The sequence below is a fragment of the Leucopleurus acutus genome, assembly GCF_964270905.1.
Source record: "Leucopleurus acutus genome assembly, chromosome: 12".
Lineage (NCBI taxonomy): Eukaryota > Metazoa > Chordata > Mammalia > Artiodactyla > Delphinidae > Leucopleurus > Leucopleurus acutus.
Genome location: NC_139154.1, coordinates 14,034,423 through 14,058,907, shown reverse-complemented (window position 1 = coordinate 14,058,907; position 24,485 = coordinate 14,034,423). Strand labels below are relative to the sequence as shown.

Here is a 24,485-nt window from a genome sequence, read left to right as displayed (position 1 = left end):
GCTTTGCGCATTAGAAAGCTTTGCGCATTAGAAAGCGTTTAGCAGCATAAACGTTGACAGAACACTACAGTCAAAGGCAAGGAAATGAGGACTCCTCTGCAAACTGGAGAAGGGCTGGGAGCCCAGTGCAGAACCCCACGAAGGCACGATGCTGGGCTCTAGTGTGGAGGAACCCCAGCCATGAGAGAGCACCCCAACAATCTCCTCTTGGCTTTTCAGCTACACAGGGAGCCAGAGTCAGAGCTCTGTACAACCAGTATGATTAGGATTATGATTTTGTAAAAGTCACAAAAACACCAGGCAGAAAACACGTCACAATAAAAGTTCGTCAGGGTAGAGTTACGGATAACTTGCTTTCTCTTCTGTGTGTTCCAAACTTTTTATATATAGTTCCGTCTGCAACTACAGTTATTTTTTGGAGTACTGCTGTTGCTTTTTTGTTTATTTAAGTGTAAGAAAAAAAAAGTTCTGTGCAACCCACTTTAGAAGCTGAAGAGAAACATGTGGACGAAGTTTCTGGAGTACATTCCTGGGGAGGAATTCACATCTCCCAAGAAACTCTACTTCATTTAACCACAGAATGAGAAAAGAGGAGGGAAAATAAAATTACACCATGAAACCTGAATAACTTTCTGCCCCAGGCGGGCCTCCCAAAACCCATTTTTAGCAGCTGTTAGTCAGAGATCCAGGCCTCGGGTACAAAGACCAGATAACCTAAGGAGCATAGATCCCGAGCGACAGAAAATACGCCCATCTGTACAGAGAATATGCATTGCATTAAGTATAGTCTTATCTACATGAGTTTGAATGTGGAAACTGATAAAGCCAGCGCTCTAAAAGCAAACCAATAGGCTGATTAAAAATAAATAAACAGAAGCCACCTGCCCAGTCTAGGCACAGACCTAATGGAAGCAGGAAGGAGGAGCCCTGAGAGCCTGGAATGCCTTCCAGAAACCTCCCTGGCCACTTACTGCCTTGTTGACAGCCATTCGAAGTTCAATCACACCCCCAAACTTCTGGGTCACAGCTCGGCTCACTGGGACATAGGCCATCGGGATGACCTCGATGGGGATTCCCTTGTGCCACTGATCCCCGAGGTTCTTTGAATCTTTCCTGGAAAGAAAGAGTCAGAAAGTACAACAAATGTAAATAAGCTCAGTGGTACAGACACAGCAAATTCAGGCATGGGGGTAATAATGAGGCAAGAGGACAAGGGAAGCGAGAAGGGTCGAGTGCACGGAGCTTCAAACGCATTGGCTGTGTTTTACCGTTTAAGAAAAGCAGTAGCTTTTGTAAGTAAATATGACAAAAATGTTAAAACCTGGATGTGACTGGCTTGTCATATACAGGTGTGAAGAACATCATCATTTACAGCTGTAATTTTTTTTTTAATTAACATGTTCGCAGGAGTGCCTTCTATCAGACTCCCTGAAGGGGAATCTGAGAGCCTGGTCAAAGACTGTCCACGACACAAGTCACGTGTGACCCCAGAGGCTGCAGGGCCGCTTCTTGAGGCTCCTTGCTAGGCGCGAACGCGTGATAAATAAGGACGCGCTCTGTTAACAAGGGTGACGAGCTGTTTCCTCCTCCTTCCAGTGGACACATGAAATAGCAGTACCTAACTTCAGCACGAAAGCAGAGCATAATCCTGCAGGACACGGCCCTCGCCATAGACTATCAGAAAAGCCCCTCCCTCCACCTGTTTCCTCCTCTGTAATATGAAGCCTGGGGGCCGATCTACCTCCTCAGCGGACAGTTCAGAACACCAAACATCGTACCTGAAATCGGCAATCACGATGAAGCGACTGGCATTGCCAGCCACAATTTTCTCCTGGGTCAGGCAGCCTCTGGGGGATGGGGAAGAAGCAGCAAATGAACACAGGGGTAAGTAAGACAAAAACTGAATTCGGAAACTAAGGTCAGATATGGGAAACCAAAATCCACTCAATTCTGGCACTTAAAGAGAAATTTAATTTTTAATTCTTAAAGGAACACCACCACCACCCCAACTCCATCTGTGCAACGGACTGACTTGTGTCTCCCTGCCCCTCCCCCCAAATTCAATTGTTCAAGCCCTAACCCCCAATGTGACTATACTTGGAAGATGGGGTCTCTAAGGAAGTAATTATGGTTCAATGAGATCATTAAAGTGTGGCCCTGGTCTGATAGGATGCATATCCTTTTAAGAAGACACCAGAAAGCTCTCTTACTCTCCCTCCCTCCGCCACAGCAGGCTGCACTGAGAAGGCCGCCATCTGCAAGCCCAGGGCTTCCAGAACTGTGAGAAATAAATTTTTCCATTTAAGTCACTAAGTCTAAGGTTTTTGTTATGGCAGCCCAAGCTAAGACATGCTGTTTCCAGTAAATGGACTATGGAAACACAGCCTGTGTCTGGGAGAAATGGTTCCCAGTCAGGCAGCGGGCATAATCCCATCTAAGATGCATCTGTCAGGAAGCACTGTGCCTGGGGAGAAGCCACCTGAGCATGGCATGAGGCGGAGGTTCTGCAACTGGAGAAGTAAGGACAAGCTCTGAACAACTTGCCGTATCTGCAGTGTGACAGCCAGGTTATAAAGTGGAGAGAGCACAGTGAGATGTGAAGCAAATTCTGTGTCACTCCACAGTCTGCTTGATTATACGAACCAGGAGACCAGGACTTCATCTCCTTCGACTCACCACTTCCTAACCCCCCAAAATCAACACCTAAGAAACACCCAATAAATGTTTTCCAAATCAATGAATACATACATACATCACTAACTGCTCAGAGCCCACAGACCTAGTAATCTAGTCCTGGTAATATGTTTGCTTTAGCCTGTACAGTTTTTAAAGTTGGAATCAGCAGAAGGCAGCAAAGAGAACCCTTTAAGATGAATAATTTCATTGAAGAGGCCCAGGTTCCTGTCACCAGACTGCTACTAACAACCAGAAATGCCAGGCTGGTTCTACAGCCTTATGCTATCCACATCCAAGTAGAGACAAACTCATGTACATCACAGCGGCAATGTGTTTATTCTGTATTCCACTTTGCTTTGCTAAGGATTAACCGGCAGATACTCTGCAAAAAAATCCCCACAACACTCACCCACCACCCTTGATGAGATTGAGATCAGCATCTACTTCATCAGCACCATCGATGGCAAGGTCAATCTGTGATGAGGGTAAGGAAAGATATAAAAACCACGAAGCTTGAACATGCCACAGCTCATCAGGTCCCAGCAGCCCTATCAGCCAGCACAGTTTTTCCTATTTAGCCAGTCGGGAAACTGAGGCCCTGAGAGGTTAAGCTATTCCACTAAGGTCACCAGGAAACAAACAGGGGAACCACACCTGGGTCCAACTCTGATCCACCACTTTACACTCCCTTTACTCATTGATGGGCTTCTCTGGGGATGAGCTGGAATTATTGAGAGCATGCAATCTCAACGTGAGTAACTTCACCTCCAAGTACAGAAGGAGGTATACAGTATACCTGTGAGATTAAAATTTCATTGGGGGTGGGCATTAATGGAAAAAAGGCTGAGACACACTGATTCAGAAGTCTCCGTACTAATGTGGCAAAAATACCGGCATGCTGACACACATCTGATGCAATACAGAACTGGAAATTTTCTGAGGTACCCCCGCTATGACCCACCAAGGCACCTGTCTGGGCTGGCCCACTCCCTTTACAGGAAGCTCCACTGCCAGGCCCAAAAGCAGTGGGAATAGGTTCATTCATGTTTCAAAATTTGAAATCAAGAAAGGGATGTACTTCTTGTCACTCCTGGTACTCTGCAGAGACAAGGTGGGAGCCTCAAGTATGGTCTTTAAAAGAGCAGTATAAAACCTCAGGGCGCAGATTCAGTTCAAGCTGCAGTTAAGAGCTGCTTGGCCCAGGGCCTGCAAAGCTTCAACGGGGCATCCTCGCTTCCACCCTTTCACAGGGATGGAGGTACAGCCTGCGATGTTCCTCCCCTCTCTGCACCACGGCAGCTCTCTGGGGCCTGGAAGGCGGCAACCTTTTCTGTCTGGGTTTCACGCCCACCTTCAGCCCAAACCACTCTCCCCACAGAGCTGAACAGCTGATTCAGCCTGTGCCCTGGCTTTACCCACAGATATCTCTGAACAAGCCCTTCCCATGGTACTTACTAACCCATCTGTGGCCCACATGTCCCATGACACAGCGGATTAGTAGACCACCATCAAGTCTGTTTTCAAGCTGCCGAAATCCCACCTCACTCTTCCAATGCAGCCTCGCCCTCTCCTCTCCTTCTCCCTCTCCCCCTCCCCCTGCTGTGCACAAAGCCATTCCACTCACTCGGTCCTAGACACCCCAGCCAGTCTCAGCACTGCACACATGCCAGACTGGAACCGCTCCCATGGTTCCCATCTACCCCTCTCTGGAGTGCTCTCTCCTGCCCTTGCCACCTAGCCTTCACAGCTCTGCTCAAACTTTACCTCTTCCCACAACACCCTTCTAAGCAGCATCCTCTAGAGCCAGAAGCACCTGGATTCACTTTCAGGCTCTGCCACTTACAAACAGCATGGCCTTAGGCAAATGCCTTGCCCTCTCTGTGCCTTTCTCCTATCTGTAAAATGAGGTAATAATGGTACCCACCCTCAAGACTACTGGAGCTTAAATACAGCTGACCCTTGAACAACATGGGTTGGAACTACACAGGTCCACTTATACAGATTTTTTTCCACTAAATACGTACTACAGTACATAACCGACGGTTGGTTGAATCCACAGATGCTGAACCACAGATACAGAGGGCCAACTACGGGACCTGAGCATCTGCAGATTCTGGTATTCGCAGTGGGTCCTGGGGCCGCTCCCCAGCAGATACCCGGGGACGACTGTGGTTTAATACAGGCCCGGCACTTAGCATAGTAACTGGCACACAGTCAAGGCTCAGTAAACGGCAGCCGTGAGCATGCTGCTCGCTCTTCAGTCTCCTCCAGATTGTCCGTGTGTTTAATCATCTTTACCAAACAACTTCATTTTAATCTGTTTTCAAAGACCCATGGCTGCCTCAGATGATGCTTCTTATCTCCACTTAGTTCTGAGGGCCGCCCTGCTCGTATACATCGTATACGTCTGTGTGAGGGCTGCAGGAAGCCCTGGGTCCCTGAGCCCTCTCGGTTAAACCACAGGGAATGTCCTAGAAATTCATAAGCTCTTCTCTTCTGACCTCAGGAGGATTAATATTCAAAGTCCTAGGAGAAAAGCTAGTATGACTAACTGACTCTTCTCCTAGACTCAACAAGATATCCAGAGCCCATGAACAAGTGACAGCTATTTAAAAAAAAAAAAAAAGAAGAAGAAAGGAGACCAAAAAACCCAGCAGCCTCTCTCTACTTACCTCTGGGTGTCGGTCCAGGTCACTGAGAGTTAAGCCATACTGCAGGATGAGCTGACGGGCCTGTGGAGGACAGGAAAATCCACCCTTAATCATTAACTCTTAGTGACGGCAAGAATCCCCAGAATCCTCCTGGTTTTAAGTGTCAGACACTGAGTCCCACCAAGGCTTCCTCTCAAATCCAACCTGGTCCACCACGAGGTAGGAGATCTAGCCCCATGAACAGCAAAAGTTAATTCATTCCAGAAGCTGGAAGAAGGTAGACAGCACATAGCGAACACTGCTCCAGTGCTAGGCTGGGAGTTCCTCCTCAGTGACCTGTTACCTAAGATAATGTCAAGGGGGACTTCCCTGGTAGCGCAGTGGTTAAGAATCCACCTGCCAATGCAGGGAACAAGGGTTTGAGCCCTGGTCCGGGAAGATCCCACATGCCACGGAGTAACTAAGCCAGTGCGCCACAACTACTGAGCCCGTGCACCACAACTACTGAAGCCCGTGCGCCTAGAGCCCGTGCTCCGCAGCAAGAGAAGCCACCACAATGAGAAGCCTGAGCACTGCAACAAAGAGTAGCCCCGGCTCACCGCGAGAGAAAGCCTGTGTGCAGCAATGAAGACCCAACGCAGCCGTAAATAAATAAATAAGTAAATAAATAAATAAATAAAGGTAGCGTCATGGCCTCGCAAAGCCTCTGGTAATACAGTGCCAGTAGTTCCCTCCCCACCACCACCCCTCCCCCACCACCACCACCCCCCTCCCCCTCCATGGCCATTCAAGGTTTCACTTTCCACTGTTTCAGTTACCCAGGGGCAACCTTGATCCAAAACATTAAATGGAACATTCCAGAAACAAACAATTCACAACTTTTAAACTGCACGCCATTTTGAGTAGCTAGCCCTCATCCCTTTGTCCTGCGTACCCTGCCTATCTGTCATTTAAAAGCCATCTTGTGTATCAAGTAACCCTTATTTTACCTAATACAGGCATACCTCGTTTTATTGTGCTTCAGTTTACTGCACTTTGCAGGTACTGCATTTGTTACAAGTTGAAGGCTGTGGCAACCCTGACTCCAAGGAGTCTAGGGGTACAACTTCTCCAATAGCATTTGCTCACTTTGTGTCTCTGTATCACATTTTGGTAATTCTCGCAATATTTCAAACTTTTTCATTATTGTTATTATATTTGTTACTGTGATCTGTGATCAATGACCTTTGATGTTACTACTGTAATTGTTTTTTGGCATTTTTAGCAATAAAGTCTATTTATTTATTCGTTTATTTATTTATTTATAGCTGCATTGGGTCTCCACTGCTGTGCACAGGCTTTCTCTAGTTTCAGGGAACGGGGGCTACTCTTCGTTGTGGTGCGTGGGCTTCTCATTGTGGTGGCTTCTCTTGTTGCGAAGCACAGGCTCTAGGCGCGCAGGCTTCAGTAGTTGTGGCACACGGGCCCAGCTGCTCCACGGCATGTGGGATCTTCCCGGACCAGGGCTCGCACTTTTGTCCCCTGCATTGGCAGGCGGATTCCTAACCACTGCACCACCAGGGAAGTCCCTAGCAATAAAGTATTTTTTAATTAAGGTATGTACATTGCTTTTTTAGACATAATACTATTGCACATTTACTAGACTACGATGCAGTATGAACATAACTTCTATATGCACTGGGAAACCAAAAAATTCATGTGACTCGCTTTAGATCATACTCACTTTATTATGGTGGAATGGAACCAAACCTGCAATATCTCCAAGGTAATGGTCCCAAAGCGCAATAGTGATGCTGGCAATTCAGATATGCCAAAGACAAGCCATAAAGTCCTTTAAGTAAAAAAGTGAAAGTCCTCAATTTAGTAAGTTAAGAAAAAAAAGTTACATGCCGAGGTTGCTAAGATCTATGGTAAGAATGAATTTTCCATCATGAAGTTAAAGAAGGAAAAAGAAAGCTGTGCTAATTTTGCTGTTGCATCTCAAACTGCAAAAGTTACAAGACTACAGTGCATAAGTGCCTAGTTAAGATGGAAAAGGCATTACATTTGTACAGTAGGATATTTTGAGAGAAAGAAAAACCATATTCATGTCACTTTTATTATGGTGTATTGTTATAATTGTCCTATGTTATTATTTGTTGCTGTTAATCTCTTACTGTGCCTAATTTATCAACTAAACTTTATCATAGGTATGGCTGTATAGGAAAAAACACAGTGTATACAGGGTTCAGTACTATCTGTGGTTTCAGGCATCCACTGGGGGTCTTGGAACATATTCCTCCTGGATAAGGGGGAACTAACATTTTTTTAAATTTCCTAAACTAAGAGCCAAATCTACAAAATATTAGAAACGTCTCTAAAAAAATCTAACAGTATGAAAAAAGACTGTGGAAGATCACTACAAATAGATACATACTGATTTCCAGGCTACACTGTTGAATAAAAATAAGCAAAAGAATACATACACTCAGAAGAATATGTAAAGGCTGGACCTCCGGAATGGCTAGGTGAGAGCACCTGAGAGCACCAGACTGGGAAAGATTTAGGATGTTTGTAGGAAAAGTCAGCACCACTGACTCTATGGACATGCCTTTCCCACAGGCTGACTGAAGGGGAGGGTTACCACCACCACAGGGCCCAGAGCAGAATTTGTTGCTGGAATAAATGCACCGTGAACCTTTGAGTCTGACCACTCAAGTTCAAGTGATAAGGATCTGTGTTCATGCCACTGCTTACAATACGCAGAGGAACTAAAGGATGGAAAACTTCTTTTCAAAAGCCACGTCTTGAAAACATTTTCTGCTTAAAGTCAAAAGCACCTGAAATGTAGGATCCGAAGGTCTCGGTTCTAATCTTAAATGAACCAGCCACATGACCCCTGGCAAGTTTTCTCATCTATAAAAAGATGCAGATGGGTAATGACCAATGTCAATCTTCAAATCCAAAATCCTAAGACTCTAACAATAAAGTACAAAGACCCTGGAATTTGCAATATATGGGACCTATTTGTATCCTGATTCAAACAAACTGTAAAAAAGGATAAGACAATAGGGGAAATTTGAATCCTGGATTTTTATTTGATCCTATTAAAGGTTATCGTTTGATTTTTTTTAGTATTGTTGAGATGTTTAAAAGTCTCCCTACTTTTCAGAGAGACATAATAAAATACATACAATGAAATCATACTATGCCTGGGATTTGTTTCAAAATAACAAAGGTGAAGGAGAATGAGATATAGATGAAACAAAATTGGCCATGAACTGATAACTGGAAACTGGGTGATGTGTCCGTGGAAGTTCATTACATTATTCTTTATCCTTTTTGAAGTTTGAGATTTTCCACAATAAAAAGCTAAAATAAAATACTGACTGAAAAAAGTTCAAAAGAAAAAAAAAACATGATTTTGCTCCTATTAAAGAGAAATATATAATGAAGGGAGAAAACAACAATAAAAATGGTATTTCTGGATTATTTCTCAGTTCCTAGGTTTCTCCAAATGTAACATTGGAGGAACCATACTAATTCCAGACCCTAAGCCTATAAAAACATTTGGAACGTCTGGAAGATGAACCCCCAAAGTCCCCCACGCCTCTTGGTATTCGTGCCTTTGGGGAATCCCTGCCCACAACATCCCAAGGCTGTTCTGTGTTACCAGTGGCACACAGCAGAGGAGATAGCAAGACACTTCTGCGATTAGTTTATAAAGAAGGGGGGGCGTGCTCCCACAAGATCCTTCCCTCCCTCCCTCCTTCCCCCTCACCCTCGCTCTCTTATCACACACACTGGGGGAAACCAGCTGCCAGGTCCTGAAGACATGGAGACAGCCCTGGGGACAGACCCATACCCCACAGGCTATGAAGAATTAAGGCCCAGAACACCCACAAGACGGAGCTGGAAGCCCTGGCCAAGAGCTTAACTGCAGCCTCCCCGGAGACCCGAGGCCACAGCCCCCCAGGTAACCACTCCAGGTTCCTGCCCCTTGGAAACTAGGAGCTAATAAATGTTTGTTTTAAACTGCTAAGTTTGGGGGGTAATTTGTTCCAGCAAAGATATCTAGTACAGATGGTGTTGGAATAATGCTGTGAACTGCATAAAGTTCAGTGTGATATTCTATCATGCAAATAAAACTGTTATATACTACGGTTCCTGTTAATTTTATGTACTACTTTAGAAACGATACTAAACTGCATTCAAACGTATTACATGAACACTGGGCGTCAGGAAACTGTTCTATCATGATTCCTATAGGGAAACATCCTGTATATCATTGTAATTTAACATTCAAGTGTTAAGACTGCCTGCACCACTTGGCAGTGTTACTCTTTCATGAGGATGTCCTGTTTGTCCATCTAGATTGTAATCAGAGAGCACATTTCACATACACTTTTCACCCTATAGCAGTTAGGGTCAGTTAAGCCAATAGTTGAGTGAATAATTAATTATTTTGAGTTCAGTCAAGTTACCTAGTGCAAACTCCTGTTTTAAGAAAGAAATGGATGCCCAGAGAGGTCCCAGTGCTAAGTTAGGGGCAGGGCGAGGACCAGAAATACAGTCTCCTGCTCTCCTGCCCTGTCTAGGGACTAGGAAGGAAATCAGAAGATAAGGCAAACAAAGGGAATGTAGAAGAAAAACGAAAGGAGCGGATGGCCTCTGCTTATAAATGGAATTGACGTCGTCTTACATAATAATACTATGCTATTAATAACGTTTTTAACAATAACAATTTTAAAAGGAGTTATCTGGCATTCCCTCCTCTACCTGAAATGCCCTGCCTCCTCCCAAACTCCAGCCCCTCACGCCCAGCTTTCCAGGAAGCCCCCAATCCCCTGTGCAAGGAGTGGGCTCTCCTTCCTCCAACAGGCACGTTACCTCTACTTCTTCTCTACCATATATTTGTAAAACATGACCCACATAAATGTAGCATTTATTCATCCAACAGGCAGAGTGCCTACTAGGAGCGAGGTACCACACTGGGCACGAGCACTGCTGAATAACACTCGCCGTGCACAAGGAGCCTCGCACCCCTTTGAAAAGATAAACCCTCGGTGATCACTACGCTGACTGAAATCTGCCTCACCACCACCACCAGCTGCCTGTCTCAACACCCGTCCAGTCTGCACACAAAGGAGCCCAGCAGATACGTTTGTCTATGTTATGTGGCTGGGAGGCCACCCCAACTTCCACAAGCCCCGTGTCCTCCCAGACAATAAGCAGTAACGTAAGGACAGGATCTGTTCTGCCTTTAAATTGTCTGTATCCCCCCCTTCACAACGTGGAGGACCCTGTACAATGACCTCAAAGAGCCCACTGGGGTGGGACCCTTAAGTCCTGCTTCCATCAGCAGGTCCTCCAACTCTCCCTTCTCCCCATCTTTGACTGGACTCCGCACAAGACCCCTGCGAATGGCCCTGCACACAGAGAGAAGTCATCATCACAGGTGGCATGAGCTTCCTCCTCCCTGAGTGTTATGGGTTATACTGTGTTCCCCTACAAAAAGGTACGTTGGAGTCCTAACTCCTAGTAACTCTGACTGTGACCTTATTTTGAGATTGGACCTTTACAGAGGTCATCAAGTCAGAATGTCATGAGGGTAAGCCCTAATCCAACAGGACTGGTGTCCTTAGAAGGGCAATTTGTACACACAGACAGAGGCACACCGGGAGAACGCCACGCGAACATGAAGGCAGAGAGCAAGGATACGTGCCTACAAGCCAAGCAATGCCAAAGACTGCCAGCAAACCACCAGAAGCTAGGAGAAAGACAAAACAGATTCTCCTTCACAGCCTCTAAAGCAATCAACATCTAGCCTCCAGAAGTGAGAGGCAATTAATTTGTTTTTTAAGCACTCAACTTGTGGTTCCTTGTTATGGCAGCCCTGGGAAACGAATCCACTGAATTCAACACTACAGCCCTACTGTGGAGATATGGACCCATCACCGGCTCAGCCAGGACTAACGCAGACACAGGTGCTCAACTGAGATCAGTACCTGCTAGACACCAGACACTCCAGGCTCACAAGCTAAGGGGCTCCTGAGGGTGTAGAGCAAACAGCTGTCTCTTCCAGCTCTTAAAAGTGCAGGGAGCAGGAAAGCTAATGATTAGCTTGTACTTTTGGAAAAAAAAAGACAGGAAGCAATGCCTTCTCATTGCAATCCCACAGCTGGGGCCCCCAAATGCCTCATGTGATCAAGGACAGTGGCATGTGGCAGGCTAGCAGTCCTGTTTTTCATCAATTTCACAATAATACCTGAAAACGCTGCACTTCCCCTTCTATCAACTAACAGAGGCAGACTGAAAGCCAGCATGGGCAAACACTGTTTTTTTGCCTAGACCAGATCTGGCTTTTAAACCCTTTTTTAAAATTTTCCTCTCCCAAACGCTTTTAACTTTAAAGGGAAAATCTACAAAAATCCTTTTAAACACCTATGGGTTTACTTGTTTAAAAGGCAGAACATGAAATATCTTGATTTCCTTTCAATCATTTCAGGAAGATTGCGGCTGGCTAAACTTAACACAGAATAAGTTTGGGTTTGATGGGGGGGAAAAAACAAAACAGTAACTCTGGACAAGTGAATTTTTTAAAGTCCTGTGAACTGTGAATGACTCCTCTACCTGATCAGCTGGAATTGGCCAGCATTTTCCAGTCTGGGTACATGGTTATTACTAGCCACCACAACACAGAGGTGGGCTAGGAGGATGCTATCTTAAAAACACAGATCAAACTTCCAATTAAAGATAGCAATTGAACACCTGTATTTAGCTCAGCTCTTTCCCTAAACCTCTCTAAATCTATAGTACAATAAAGGAATTTTTCTCAATGGCATAAACCAAAAAGAGGAAAAAACAGCAACCAACTTCTAAAAGCTACATCACTGATGGACAATGGTAAATGGCTGAAATGAGAAAGAGAAATCCTAAGCCAGTATCCTAAACCAGTACTGGAAAAAGCTAAGAAGTGACCAAATAAACGGCACAGAACCTCCCAAAAGGTTCAAGGACCAGCAGCCCTGGGAACTTCAGAAAACAGACACCACGGTGGGAGTGAAAAGCATCTTGCTCCACTACCCCCAAAGCAGCACGTTCATTCTCTGGCGGTCAAACAGCAGGTGTCAGGACTGGGCTGCCAGGCGCAGCTGAAGAGGGGGTACTGCATCAGCAAGCTTTGGCCGTGCAGCAGCTACCCCAAGACTCAGAGGCTTAAAAGAGCCTCTCATCCTCCAGAGGAGGAGCCGAGGCCTGTTCACATGGCCGCAGAATGGTTTCAGCAACAGAAGGGCCAAGCCACAAAGCAAAAGCACTCACTGTTCAAGCCACTGATGGCGGGCCATTAGGTCACATCCCATTGGCAAAACACGTCACACGATCAGGCCCAGAGTCAAAGAAATACTGCAACGTGTAGCAGGCACTTTTCCCCCGTCTACCACAGGCACTACGCTGAAAACGGGGGTTATGTCCCAAATAATGACAGACATCTTCTAGCCCTCTTCTCTTACTTGGCTCCCGGGACACAGGCAGCCATGCATACCCCTCCTGAAAGGGCACTGGGCAGTCTTCTCCGGGAAACCTGACCAGCCAGAGGGAAGAAAGAAATGATCTAACACTAGGGGTTCCCCAATGATCTGTCTGCCACGAGTGCTCTTGGCAGACAAGCCGAGAGCAAGGACCACCCTCACCCGAGAGCTGGTTTCCGGTCAGCTTCTTAGTCCACTAGTCTTCAAAATGAGCTGCAATTTTTAAAAAAAGAACAAAGCATTCTAACAATATTTGACTGTGTTGGTTGTTACATGACTATGTCAAAACTCAGAATTATACACTAAAAAGAGTAAATTTGGGGGCTTCCCTAGTGGCGCAGTGGTTAAGAATCCGCCTGCCAATGTAGGGGATACAGGTTCGAGCCCTGGTCCGGGAAGATCCCACATGCCGTGGAGCAACTAAGCCCATACGCCACAACTACTGAGCCTGCGCTCTAGAGCCCACGAGCCACAACTACTGAAGCCTGTGCGCCTAGAGCCTGCGCCCTGCAACAAGAGAAGCCACTGCAATGAGAAGCCTGTGCACCACAACGAAGAGTAGCCCCTGCTCACAGCAAACAGAGAAAGCCCGCACGCAGCAACAAAGACCCAACTCAGCCATATTTAAATAAATAAATAAATAAATAAATTTATTTTTATAGATATTAAGAAAAAGAGTAAATTTTCTATGTAAATTATACCTCCAACAAACTGTAAAAAAAAAAAAAAAAAAAACTTTGAGAAAAGAGATATAGGAGAAGAAATACTAAAACAAAAACCAAAGTATTAACATCCTCAGGGAGCTGAGAAGAAATTGAAAAAAACTGCACCCATAAAACAAACAAAAAAACTTTTCAGAGAACAAAAAAAAAAAAGAGTTATTTGAAATTAAATACATGAGAGCAAAGAAAGCTCAACAGAAGGGTTAGAAAAAGGTAAAGCTGAAAAGACAAAAGGACAAAACAGGCCCCAAGCACCAAGGAAATAACAAGTACCCTAAAAGGAAAGACCAGAGCCAGAGAAAACAGAGAAAAGAAAATTAAAGGAATAATAGGGGGAAAAATCCCCAAAATTGAAGAGTGTGAATTTGTAGAATGACATGTCCCAGCAAGCACCCAGCATACTGGACAAAAATAAACCCACACCAAGACACAGCATGGTGAAATTTCAGAACACTGTAGACAAAGAAAAGATAATATAAGGGAGAGAATGAAAAATAGATTTTATACAAAGGATCAGAATGGCTGCAAGCTTCTCAACAGCAAATTGAAAGCCAGGAGAGGGAATTCCCTGGCAGTCCAATGGTTAGAGCTCTGCACTTTCACTGCAGGGGGCACAGGTTCCATCCCTGGTCAGGGAACTAAGATGCTGCAGGCTGTGCAGTGCGGCCAAAAAAAAAAAAAAAAAAAAGAGCAGAGAAGGAAAGTTCCTGACCACAAAGGGAGATCCCAAGACAACAGCCGAGGGCAGCTGCTACCAACCAGAGTACCAAGAAGATGAAGCTGATGGGAGTAGAATATCCACTGGGCCAGAATGAAGTGAGATTTTCCATCCAAGTAAGAGTTTGGGGTTGAATTAGTAAGGAGTCCGCAGACAACCAAGGAAATGGAAAAAACAAAGGCATCATTTACTTAACTTTCAGGAAAACAAAATAATGAGCAGGCACGGAAGCGTAATCATAGCTGACTGCACAGTTCAGCTGTAGCTGGGACATCACGATTCTGAGTGGGGCCTCACCAAAACGTAACTGTACTGCAGACTAGGAGAAGGGTGTCTGACCTGTGAGAGCAAGGAGGGAAGAGAGAACCGAATGCTCGTCTTCCCTGCATCCACTGAGCGTGGAATTATTACCTCAAGTTGAAAAAAAAATTTTAAATGGCAAGAAAAGCATGTAGTTTCCAGACTTTGGAGCAAATACCCAATCAGCTAGAAGAGTTTTAAAAGTATGTCCATCTAAAGAGCAAGAAATGGTGGTGGTTAGGAGTGGGGGAGGGTGTGAAGGGAGTGTCTTATTTTTTAATAAAATGACTTATTTGATTCTTCAATCTATGTGTATGTATAGCTTTAATTAAAATAAGCACCAATATGAAATAATTTTATTAAACAAGAAATAAAAATACTAGATGATCAAGTCACTTGGAAAAATCAGACACTTCGCTTTTTCAAGAGCGAGGCAACCCATCACAGCCCCTCTGACTTTAAGAGCATCTCCTCAGAACATCAGGATTTCCAAAGCAAGAAAGGCCAGGTAAAACCACTCCTTTTCTAGCCTGAAGCAGGAATTATGGTATCGTCTTCAGTTCCCTGGGTGTCCGGGCAGCTTGTCAGAGCCTCCAAGAGATTTAACTTCAAAACAGCTCCGACAGAGTGCACTATCCTTCCTAACTTCCTATCCTGCCTACCTGGAATCCTTCCTCCACTCCCTACTCTGACAGGCTGGGGCACACACCTGACACATCCTGCCTCCAGGACTGAGAGTTTCTTAAGACCTAGCTGTCCAAAACCATGTCCACAACATCACAGGAGCACAAATCACCAGCAATGCCAACCTTTAACCCCAATTCACAGGATCCCTGCGACGAAGCCAATGAGAGACGACACACATACCCTCCCCACAACAGCCAGGTGAGGCATGGGGCTCTGTCTCGGCACCTCTCTTCCCTCCTTTCCTGAAGTCCACTATTCCCTTATCTCTCCCTGTGTTTAACTGGCTCCACTGCTTTCCTTCACCAGCCCCTGCTATTTTATGGTGGAGCAGCATTAGACATGGACTCAAACTACTGTACTTGCATTTCTAATGCATCACTTAACGCCCTTTAGCCTAAGTTTTTTCATCTATAAATGGAGATAATACTCCTTGAGGACGGAGACCATGTGGTTATCTCTACGTACTCCGTGGTGCCTAATACAAGATACACTAAAATATTCACGTCTAAAACCATGCTTCTGAGGAGCCATCTCCAATCACCTGCGCTCCCGCTCCTGGCTCTCTCGCCCAGAAAACCCTGGTACACGACCCAGAGCCACACCCCTACATCCTCAGGGACCCAGAAGATTCATCCAACTGCCAAGATGCAGAATGGAAAGCAGGACATACCTGGAAGGAAGTGGGAATACAGACGAGGTTCAGATTCTCTTGTGTCACTCTTTCAGCTGTGGAGACAAAAGCCGCGTTGGTGGTTTTTCTCTGTCCTCACCTTATTTTCCTTGTACTCACATTTGCTCAAATCCCACAGAAAAGGTCCAACCCCTTCCCCCACTGAAATGTCCCTTTCATTCTATGTCCCCACCCTTGCTGAAAAGTTGGTAAACAGCCTTCACATGTCACTAGACAGGGACAAAAAAGCCTAAGGAGGTAAGTATTAACCACAGAAAGAGCAACGTCAGGGTTTGCTAGTATGTGCATGGCAATATTCAAAGAATTTTGTACACATGAACTTTTAATCCAGTAACCCAAAGATAACTTACAATTACTATCCCCACTTTACAGATGAGGAAACTGAGGCACAGAGAGGCAAAGTAACTGGTACACAGTTAATAAATGGCAGAACTGGGATCTGATCCCAGGCATTCTAGTGCCAGTCTTAACTACTTCCCTATATAGGCTTTTACAGAGAAAAGCTAGAATTTGACTTTTACAGTCAGTAAAAAAAATATAATCATTTATAGACCCCAGGGGGTGGTTAAAGAGGGTTTATTTATTCACTTTGGATTTGTACCTTTCGGGAAAACTCGATTTAAACAAAAAGAAAAGTCTTGGGAATTCCCTGGTCGTCCAGTGGTTAGGACTCGGTGCTTTCACAACCGGGGCACGGGTTCAATCCCTGGTCAGGGAACTAAGATCCTACATGCCGACGATGCGGCCAAAAAGAAACAAAAAGGAAAGTCTTAAGGGATGCACACAAAGAACGTCTACTGTCATTTCAGTAAACAAAGGATGTCGCAGCCATCAAGCCCTCAGCCACTGCAGTTGCCCCCAAGCGGTGCACCCCTGAGAGAATTCAGGACGGAAAAAACAGGATACTGGCTCTAGACTAAGGTGCACATCAAAGGAATAATTTCATTGAGCCCAGACCCTTGCATCTTCCATACACAGGAAAGCACTACATTCACTAACTTGAGATGTCTGGTTTTTCTTTAATTAACTGTAATCTTTTGATGTTTGACCGCTCGGGGTTTTTTTTGCAAAAACTCCTGTATATCCTGGCTCCTCAACAGTCCCTCAGAGCTATCTGGGAGGCTGTATCCCAGGCTTAAGTCCTCAGTAACACCCCCAAATAAAACATAATTCTTGGGCAATTCTCTGGCGGCCCAATGGTTTAGGACTATGCGCTTCCAATGCAGGGGGTGCAGGTTTGATCCCTGGTCGGGGAACTAAGATCCCACGTGCAACACAGCATGGCCAAAATAAATAAATAAATAAATAACACACACATACAACATAATTCTCGACTTCGAGGCTGTGAATTTTTTTTCAGTCGACGGGGAAAAACTGTCTTATTAAAAATTTCAAGTCTCCTTAATCACTGGGTGTACGCCTTGGGGGTTCAGATGCCACTATTACGAAACCCGCAGTAATCCCTGCGCCCTAAAGTCCTTCACATACTCAGCGCTGAGGCAGAAAGGTGTGCAACGCTGAGTTTTTCAGAAGCCATCACACCCGCACCACAGCCATTCCTTAAAGACAAAGCATTCCTGCGCTTTGTCCCCTGAGCACAGCCCCTTGGCACCTGCCAGAGGAGATCCACATTCAGGCAAGCCTGGCCTCTGGGCTCTGTTCTCACAAACAAGAGCAGGGCGGTCAAACCTGTCCAGCAGCCACCGGGGTTGATAATGCTTGAGCCCTTCCTGAGCCCAGAGACACCCAAATCAGAATGAAGGCAGCATCTGCAGAGCCAGCCACCAACTGCAGGGTCACGGACAGGCCGCGCCTGCGCTGGCCCCGCCGACCTCGGTTTGTTTGCTTGAGAAACCGCAGGCTTTAGAGGGTTTGCCTGCCTCAGGACCCACGAGGCCACACACACACACCCCACTGACGAGAATTAAGATTCTGCGGAGACCTCACCCTAAGTCAGCTCCTCACCCAGCTCAGCAGAGTAAACAAAGCCCGGGCAACCCCAAATCTGGGTGAAGAGGCCCAAGAATCCCACTCAGAGAAGAGCAGAAACACTCACCTGGCCACAGGCTCCACAATGCTGGTGCCAAGCTGTGCCCCGCTTCCTCCCTCTCCGCTATGCCCCCATCCCCACCACCCCACACAAACATCCAGGAGTCAGCCTGAAAACATACCTATTCGCTGCACAGCGTGGACAATTGTAGAACCACTCCCAATTCCCAGCACTTGGTTATTCTGCAAAAAAAGGAGGAGGGAAATCCAAGACTTAATAATACCGTGTTTCACTCCCGTCTCCAGCCCACTTCCTAGAGCTATAAAATTATTAGGAACAGCAATTCACCAACTTGGGTGCAAGGTACTGTGCCCACAGAAACATAATCACTGAACCTCAAAGCTGTACTATGTCCTGGTGCCCAGTGGCAATTTATCAGCAGAGCCCTGCTCCTTTCATCCCTGACAATGACATCACCATTTCCTCCTGTAAAAAGATAAACTGAAGCCTATTAAAAATTTTAAGCATTTATTTCAGCAAAAATCAGTTTGAATTGGGCAGCACTCAGTCTAGCAGGCAGAAGGGAGCTCTGAGGAGCTGTACAAAATTAAGACTTTTATAGCAAGAAGCAAGCGGGGACAAGGAAGTTATATTGGGCAAAAAAGCAAGCTGGTTACTGTAAGGTCACTTCCCTTGAGGGGACGGCAGGGGTCTACCAGGCAGATGACCTCAATAGTGCTGATAAGGTGATTCCTGATTGACTGAGCTAAGATTCCATTTCCGGGAGAGCCAAAAGTGTAACTAGGTATTGTTTGGTGATGCGGGGCTTGGCATAAGCGACTCCATTTTGGGTCTGTTGTCTCATTTTTAACACTCCCTACCTCTTATCAACACAAAAGATCTGGCTTATTTACAACACAGAGCAACTTAAGTCAGCCTCACAGAAATGGCCTGCAGATGAACGCGGAACGATTTTTGGCCATCCCCAGGAGCACGATCAGAAAGGAAAGACCCTAGGAGAAAAACAGCCTAGCTGAACGTTAAGAGCAGAAAACAGAGGTTTCTGGCTTCAGCGACTTTTCACACAAGTTTAACATTTACACAGTCCCCATCAAGTTGGTGGCATCACAGCGAACCTCAGACACACATCAAGGCTACCATCCAGAGCTCCAACCCAAGTCAACAGAAGAGTCTGAAGCAACCTTGAACAGCAAATCACGTCATCTGTCCGACTGATCCCAAGGGGTCCTCATTTTGCACAAGCCTGCTTCAGACAAAATGGGGAGAGGGTGAAGGCTTAGGTGGGAACATGAGAAACAGTCTTCATCTGCCATATAGGAAGCCACTCCTTGAGTACAAGGGAGAAGAAACAGGCATCTTACTACTGAGTCTATTATCTTAAGAAAAGGGGGCAGGTACCTCAGAGTAGACCAGAGGCAGAGTAGGGGCCCAGCCAAGGTCAGTTAGACCACAAACGGTAAAACAAGGTCAGAGTACAAACAGTCAGGAACTAATGTGAAGCTTGGTTCTTAAGCAACTTCCTGGGAGTAATCTCCTGCCTGTTTAGGGCAAAACAGCTACAAGCCAAAGCTTAACATCATCTGTTAAGCACCTACCAAGAAGATTCATAAATGTTAATATAAATCAAATCTCACAACAACTCCTTGTGACCTCAAGGCCCTTAGCCTCACTTTAGAGATGAATTCAACACCCTAAGGAAAAATTTAAGATTTAGAAATGAGCAAGAGATTATTAGACATACTTTCAATGAAATGCTGGAATCTGCAGGTAGTATCTGATCCTACAGGGGTGTGTGCCTTTGCTCAAAGTTTCAAAGTCACCAAATAACACCAAGGGGCCTTCAAACAGAGCTTGTGCTAGGTCAGGATTTCACCTGTGATGATGCCCTCAAGAAGGCAATGCATCCAATAGCCATTTAGCTACTTGGGCAAACCTCAATAGCAAGGTCTTCAAGACCAGTAAATGCTACATCACAACACAAAACAGCTGAATATCAGAAAATGTACAAACCTTAAGTAACGAGGAAATATCTCGACTAGGTAGGCTCAACCTGACCTTCACACCCTACCTGAAGCTGTGAGCTCTAGCTATACAGTAATTCAACTGTCAGATTCCTCATTACCATACTCTGCCATATACTCACGTCACCCAGCAGGCAGGTGGCACACAGATGAACTTGGGTGAGTCACACAAGCTCTGTGCAAGGCTCCTCCCTTGGCTTTTGAAAGAGGCCAGGAATTGCACAGGCCTGCCAGGCCCAGAGCTCCTCAACCCTGTGGTCCTGCTACCTTGCAATCAAACGACTGGCCAAGAATCAGTGCACCAGCCAAAGCCAAACAGATGTGGCCCAACAGCAGAAGGCTGCCAGGCAGGCTCTGCTGTAGGAGCAGGCTCCTCCTAATGGCAGTACTTGACAACAGGTCGTACGTGCAACACCACAACTTGGGTCACCTTGTCCAGTAGGGTAACCTCTTCTGTTGACCGACTGGAACCACTGCCCACCAACTCCTTCAAGCCAAGCCAGACAAAAAGCTAAGCCCAGGCTCCAAAGAGAACATAGGAGGCTAGGGACCTTCAGGAGGGCATGGCCCTGCATGGTGACCCATCCTGCAACCGGCACATCTGAGTCCCGGGTGGCTACCCAAAGGCTTCAGCTGAGAACTCTCCAAGTTTTCCACCCACCCAGAAATGCAAGTAGTCACCAATGGGCTAGGGAGATTCACCCCACAACCTCCATATTCGTGTCCGCACTCCGCATAATTCATCAAGCATTTACTGGGAAGGCCCCACTGTGACCAACACTGAATGAAAAGAAGGTTAACTACCCTCCAGAAGCTTACCCTTCAGGGAACTGGGAGACGCACATACACATAACTAGACCATAAAGACACCTAAGAGGCATAAGGCACCTAAGAGGTGTGGAGTGCTACAGAATTCAAGGGGAGAACTGCTTCCCCTACAAGACTAAGGAAAAACGGAAAGGAAGAATGCCCTTTGAACCAAACCCTGAAGGACATATATGATTTTAATAGGCAAAAGCAGCGGACAAAAAAAAGCACTCTTGGTCAAGGGTTTTGATATTAAAACACACACTCGATGCCAGTAGTCTGTCCTTTCCAATGTTCTGGTATATGGGAGAGAAGGGAGCAGAGAAGGAAACAAGACTGTGGGCGTAAAGACAAGAACTAGAGCCTCTCATCTGTGTATCCCCTCCACCTGCCTCAGTACTGGTTTACAATAGATGCTCCTGATGTGTCTTATGGAGGTTAGGATGAGGCCACCTGAGGGGCACAGTGACAAGAGTAGATTAAAGCTTCAGAAGACGATAATGCACCACTCGGGTGGTCGACAGAGGGGACGAGATAAGGGCAACTGCAATCTTCTGGCCATGAGGAGAGCCTAAACCAGGAGAGTTGGCAGGCCAACAGGAAGGGTCAGTTCTAAGAACATTCCAAAGGTGGAACGAACAGGACCTCGCACACAACCTAGCTTGATAAACTTACACAAGTGAGTATGAAACGGAGCACGACCCTATGGTGTCCTCCCGTACAAATCCTTTCCGTGTCCTTCGCTTCCTGTTTGTAGGAAATGGGCTTCTTTCAGCCTCCTTGACCTCCCCTGAGTTCCAAAGGGCAGATTCAAACAGTTGCTAATCAGGGAAGGAAGGGACTGCAGAAACCAGGGAGGTGCAGTCAAGAAGCAATGGTGCTGCGACAGGCAAGGTCCCGGTTCCTCCTCAAGGAATATACAAAACAATACAACTCTGAGTTCCTGTATGGGAACTAAGGCCCCACCCAGGTGGAAGATGGGAAATTCAGGCTGGGCGCAAGACTTCCGGCTAACCATCACCCAGTTACCTCACCATCAACCAATCAGAAGAAAGTCTGCACTCAGTGGAAGATAAGACTCTGAACGCCCCCTCCCCAAATGATTAACTGCGATTAACTTCCCCTTTCTCCCCTGGAGTTGATCCTTGGAGTCCGCCTTCTCCCCAGGTTGCCGGCCTCCAGAATAAAGTAAACTTTTCTTTCCAACCAACACTTGTCTTTGGAGGGGTGAGCAGCCAAACCTGGGTTGTGTAAAAAGTAAACAATTTCAAGACACGAAGTGCTAAAGGCAAACTCGGCCTTAGATGGAAGAAAGGATAGGATACCCCCTGGAGAGTGCAGCTAAGCCTTGACAGTGAGGTACGGGACTATGCTCAATAAACCTGTGGCTCTCAATTAAGTTATCTTGTCTACAAAGTATCCAGGACCAGCCTCTCCCCCTCCCTTTAGCCACATTTCTGACCACCACACCAACTACCTACACATAGTAGGCACTCAACAAATACCTGCAATGGATGAAACAAAGTTACAAAGCAGAAAATACAAAATTCAAGTAGTGTTGGCATCTCAGAAGAGAAGTTTGCAAAGGAAAGTGCGTGTAACAGATTGGGGTGAGTGCCCCCAAAAGGCCTATGACGATCTCCCCAGGATTGCCTGGTAACGTCATGCAATAATGTGGCCAGAATCCAGTGTTTTGCAGCTCTGGCCTAAGGTGGGAGCTTGCAGATTGTAATTTAACCAAATACATAATAATAAAACAGTGGTCAGGGAGGGGTTTGCCACCAAACAGGAATGCAAATAGGTTAACAGGAAATGTAATACATGGGTCTTTTCTAATTGTATAGATCTCATTTATCCATTACATTTATCCATTACGACTCACTTTATCCAGGCATTTTGAAATTTCAGCTTACCGTCCCAATTTTGCAGCTGAGGCACGTGAATCCCAAAAGGAGAGCCAGATTACACATTTTACATTATCTCTGTGAATCCCCACAGAAAATCCTATTGCTAACCACACTATTAAACCAGAACAGAGCAGCTGTGTAACAGGTGGAAGGGCACTGGAACGGAAGTCACTCGGTTTGGGTCCTGGAGGATCCTTGGTCATTCCTCCTACAGAACACGCTGAGCCAAAGGTTACCACACTCGCCCCTCCCACTTAGCCGGGCGGTGGGAGGATCAAACATCTATCTAGGCAAAATAACTTTGTACACGAAAGCATTACCAAATGTAAAGAATAAAGAACCATCACTAGAGAAAAGGGAATCTGATACCACTTTCCAGGAAGCAGAAAAGAAAGACTAAAAGCCAATAAAGTCAAGGAAACTCCACCTAAGGGTAGAGATACTCCACTTGGCCGCCGGTATTACAATTAAGATAACTGACTGCTGCCAGCAAATGCGCTCGGGTTAAAAGACTCCACCCAAGAGGACCACACCCGCAACAAAGCAAACAAGTAGGGCCACGACCTCGCCAAGTAAGAGCTAAACATCTCCACATCCCGACCTTAAAGAGGGTCCTCCAGACTTCAAGTGTCAAAAGGAGGAGGTTTAAAGCCTGGGTTTCTCCTCTGACTCAGTCTCCTCTTCCCTCCAACAAGTACACTCAGGAGCGAGTGCGCGCCCAGCTAAGCACTTTCTTGGAGTAAAATTTCAAAACACTTTTAAAATCAGCCCCCCCCCGACTTCCCAGGGCAGTGAAGCGAGTGAACACCTCTCGCAGTCCCAGTCTCTTATTTGTTGAAAAGGAAGCCACACGCTAAGTCCCTACTAACCCCACTCCAAACATCAGACACACACCACCAGGCTCCACTTTGCAAACTTATCTGGCCTGGACAAGCAGTCTTTAGATAGCACAACTTTAGGGAACGCGACCCCAACCGATTCCACATCTAAAAGGCCTTGAAGGAGCAGGTCTCAAGGCGGGTGAAATGCGTACCCCCTCCCCTCTCACGCAGCTCCCTCCCTGCCAGGAACTAGGCGCAACCGGCAGTGCCCAGAGCGCGAGCCCATCAGGCCGAGCACGGGCGCCCCACGTCCTGAGCTGCTCACCCTCACGTGGTTCTCCACGGCCGCGCGGCCGGCCAGCTTCTTGGCCTCCTCGGCCTTGGACATCGTGGAGGGGGCCGGGCAGACGCTGTTAGCGTCCCCGCCAGCTGTACTTGTGCTGCCAGCGCCGAACTGCGCGCGTCCCGGCAACTGCACGTGGGAACCCGGAACGCCCCAGCTGCTCCCTCCTCCGCCAGAGGCCGCGCCCCCGGCCCGCCCGGGCAGCGGGGCCAGGACCCGCCCGTAGAGGGTGCTGAAGGGCCCGGGTCGCTGCATCCCGCCGCCCCGCTCCAGCCTCCGCCACGGTCCCGCCCCCGGCTCTGCCGGAAGTCTGGTAGTGACGTACTAGGTCCGCGTCTGCTGCGGCGCGGGGCTTTCTGGGAAATGTAGTTCTACGGCTTCAATGGCCTAAAGCCGTGCCCCAGCCTGGACTACCAGCCCCACAATGCTCCGCGACCAGGTTCGCCAATCTCGGCAACAGGCATTGGCGCAACGGCTTGTACCGCCCAAGTAGCCCCGGTGGGGTCAATCCTGGAGATTTTTCTCTTTGCTCCAGCATCTGCGAAGGGAGTGTTAGACGTGACCCTGTTGTTTTTTCTAGAAGTAAGAACGTGGCGGTGGACGAGGCCTGAGGGCAGTT

The 24,485-nt window shown here is 46.6% G+C and overlaps 1 protein-coding gene across 1 annotated transcript in view; it reads right to left on the bottom strand.

Moving 5' to 3' along the window:
* RPIA (ribose 5-phosphate isomerase A) overlaps positions 1–24,121 on the bottom strand; it is a gene marked incomplete at its 5' end in the record, with an annotated part of 30,610 nt that extends 6,489 nt beyond the window's left edge. Inside the window, 7 exons of the mRNA XM_082851964.1 lie at positions 972–1,113; positions 1,779–1,847; positions 3,086–3,150; positions 5,349–5,408; positions 15,936–15,991; positions 18,128–18,188; positions 23,849–24,121. Coding sequence (XP_082708090.1) covers positions 972–1,113; positions 1,779–1,847; positions 3,086–3,150; positions 5,349–5,408; positions 15,936–15,991; positions 18,128–18,188; positions 23,849–24,121 — 726 coding nt within the window. The remainder of the gene's footprint in view (positions 1–971; positions 1,114–1,778; positions 1,848–3,085; positions 3,151–5,348; positions 5,409–15,935; positions 15,992–18,127; positions 18,189–23,848) is intronic.
* Between the last annotated feature and the right edge of the window lie 364 nt (positions 24,122–24,485).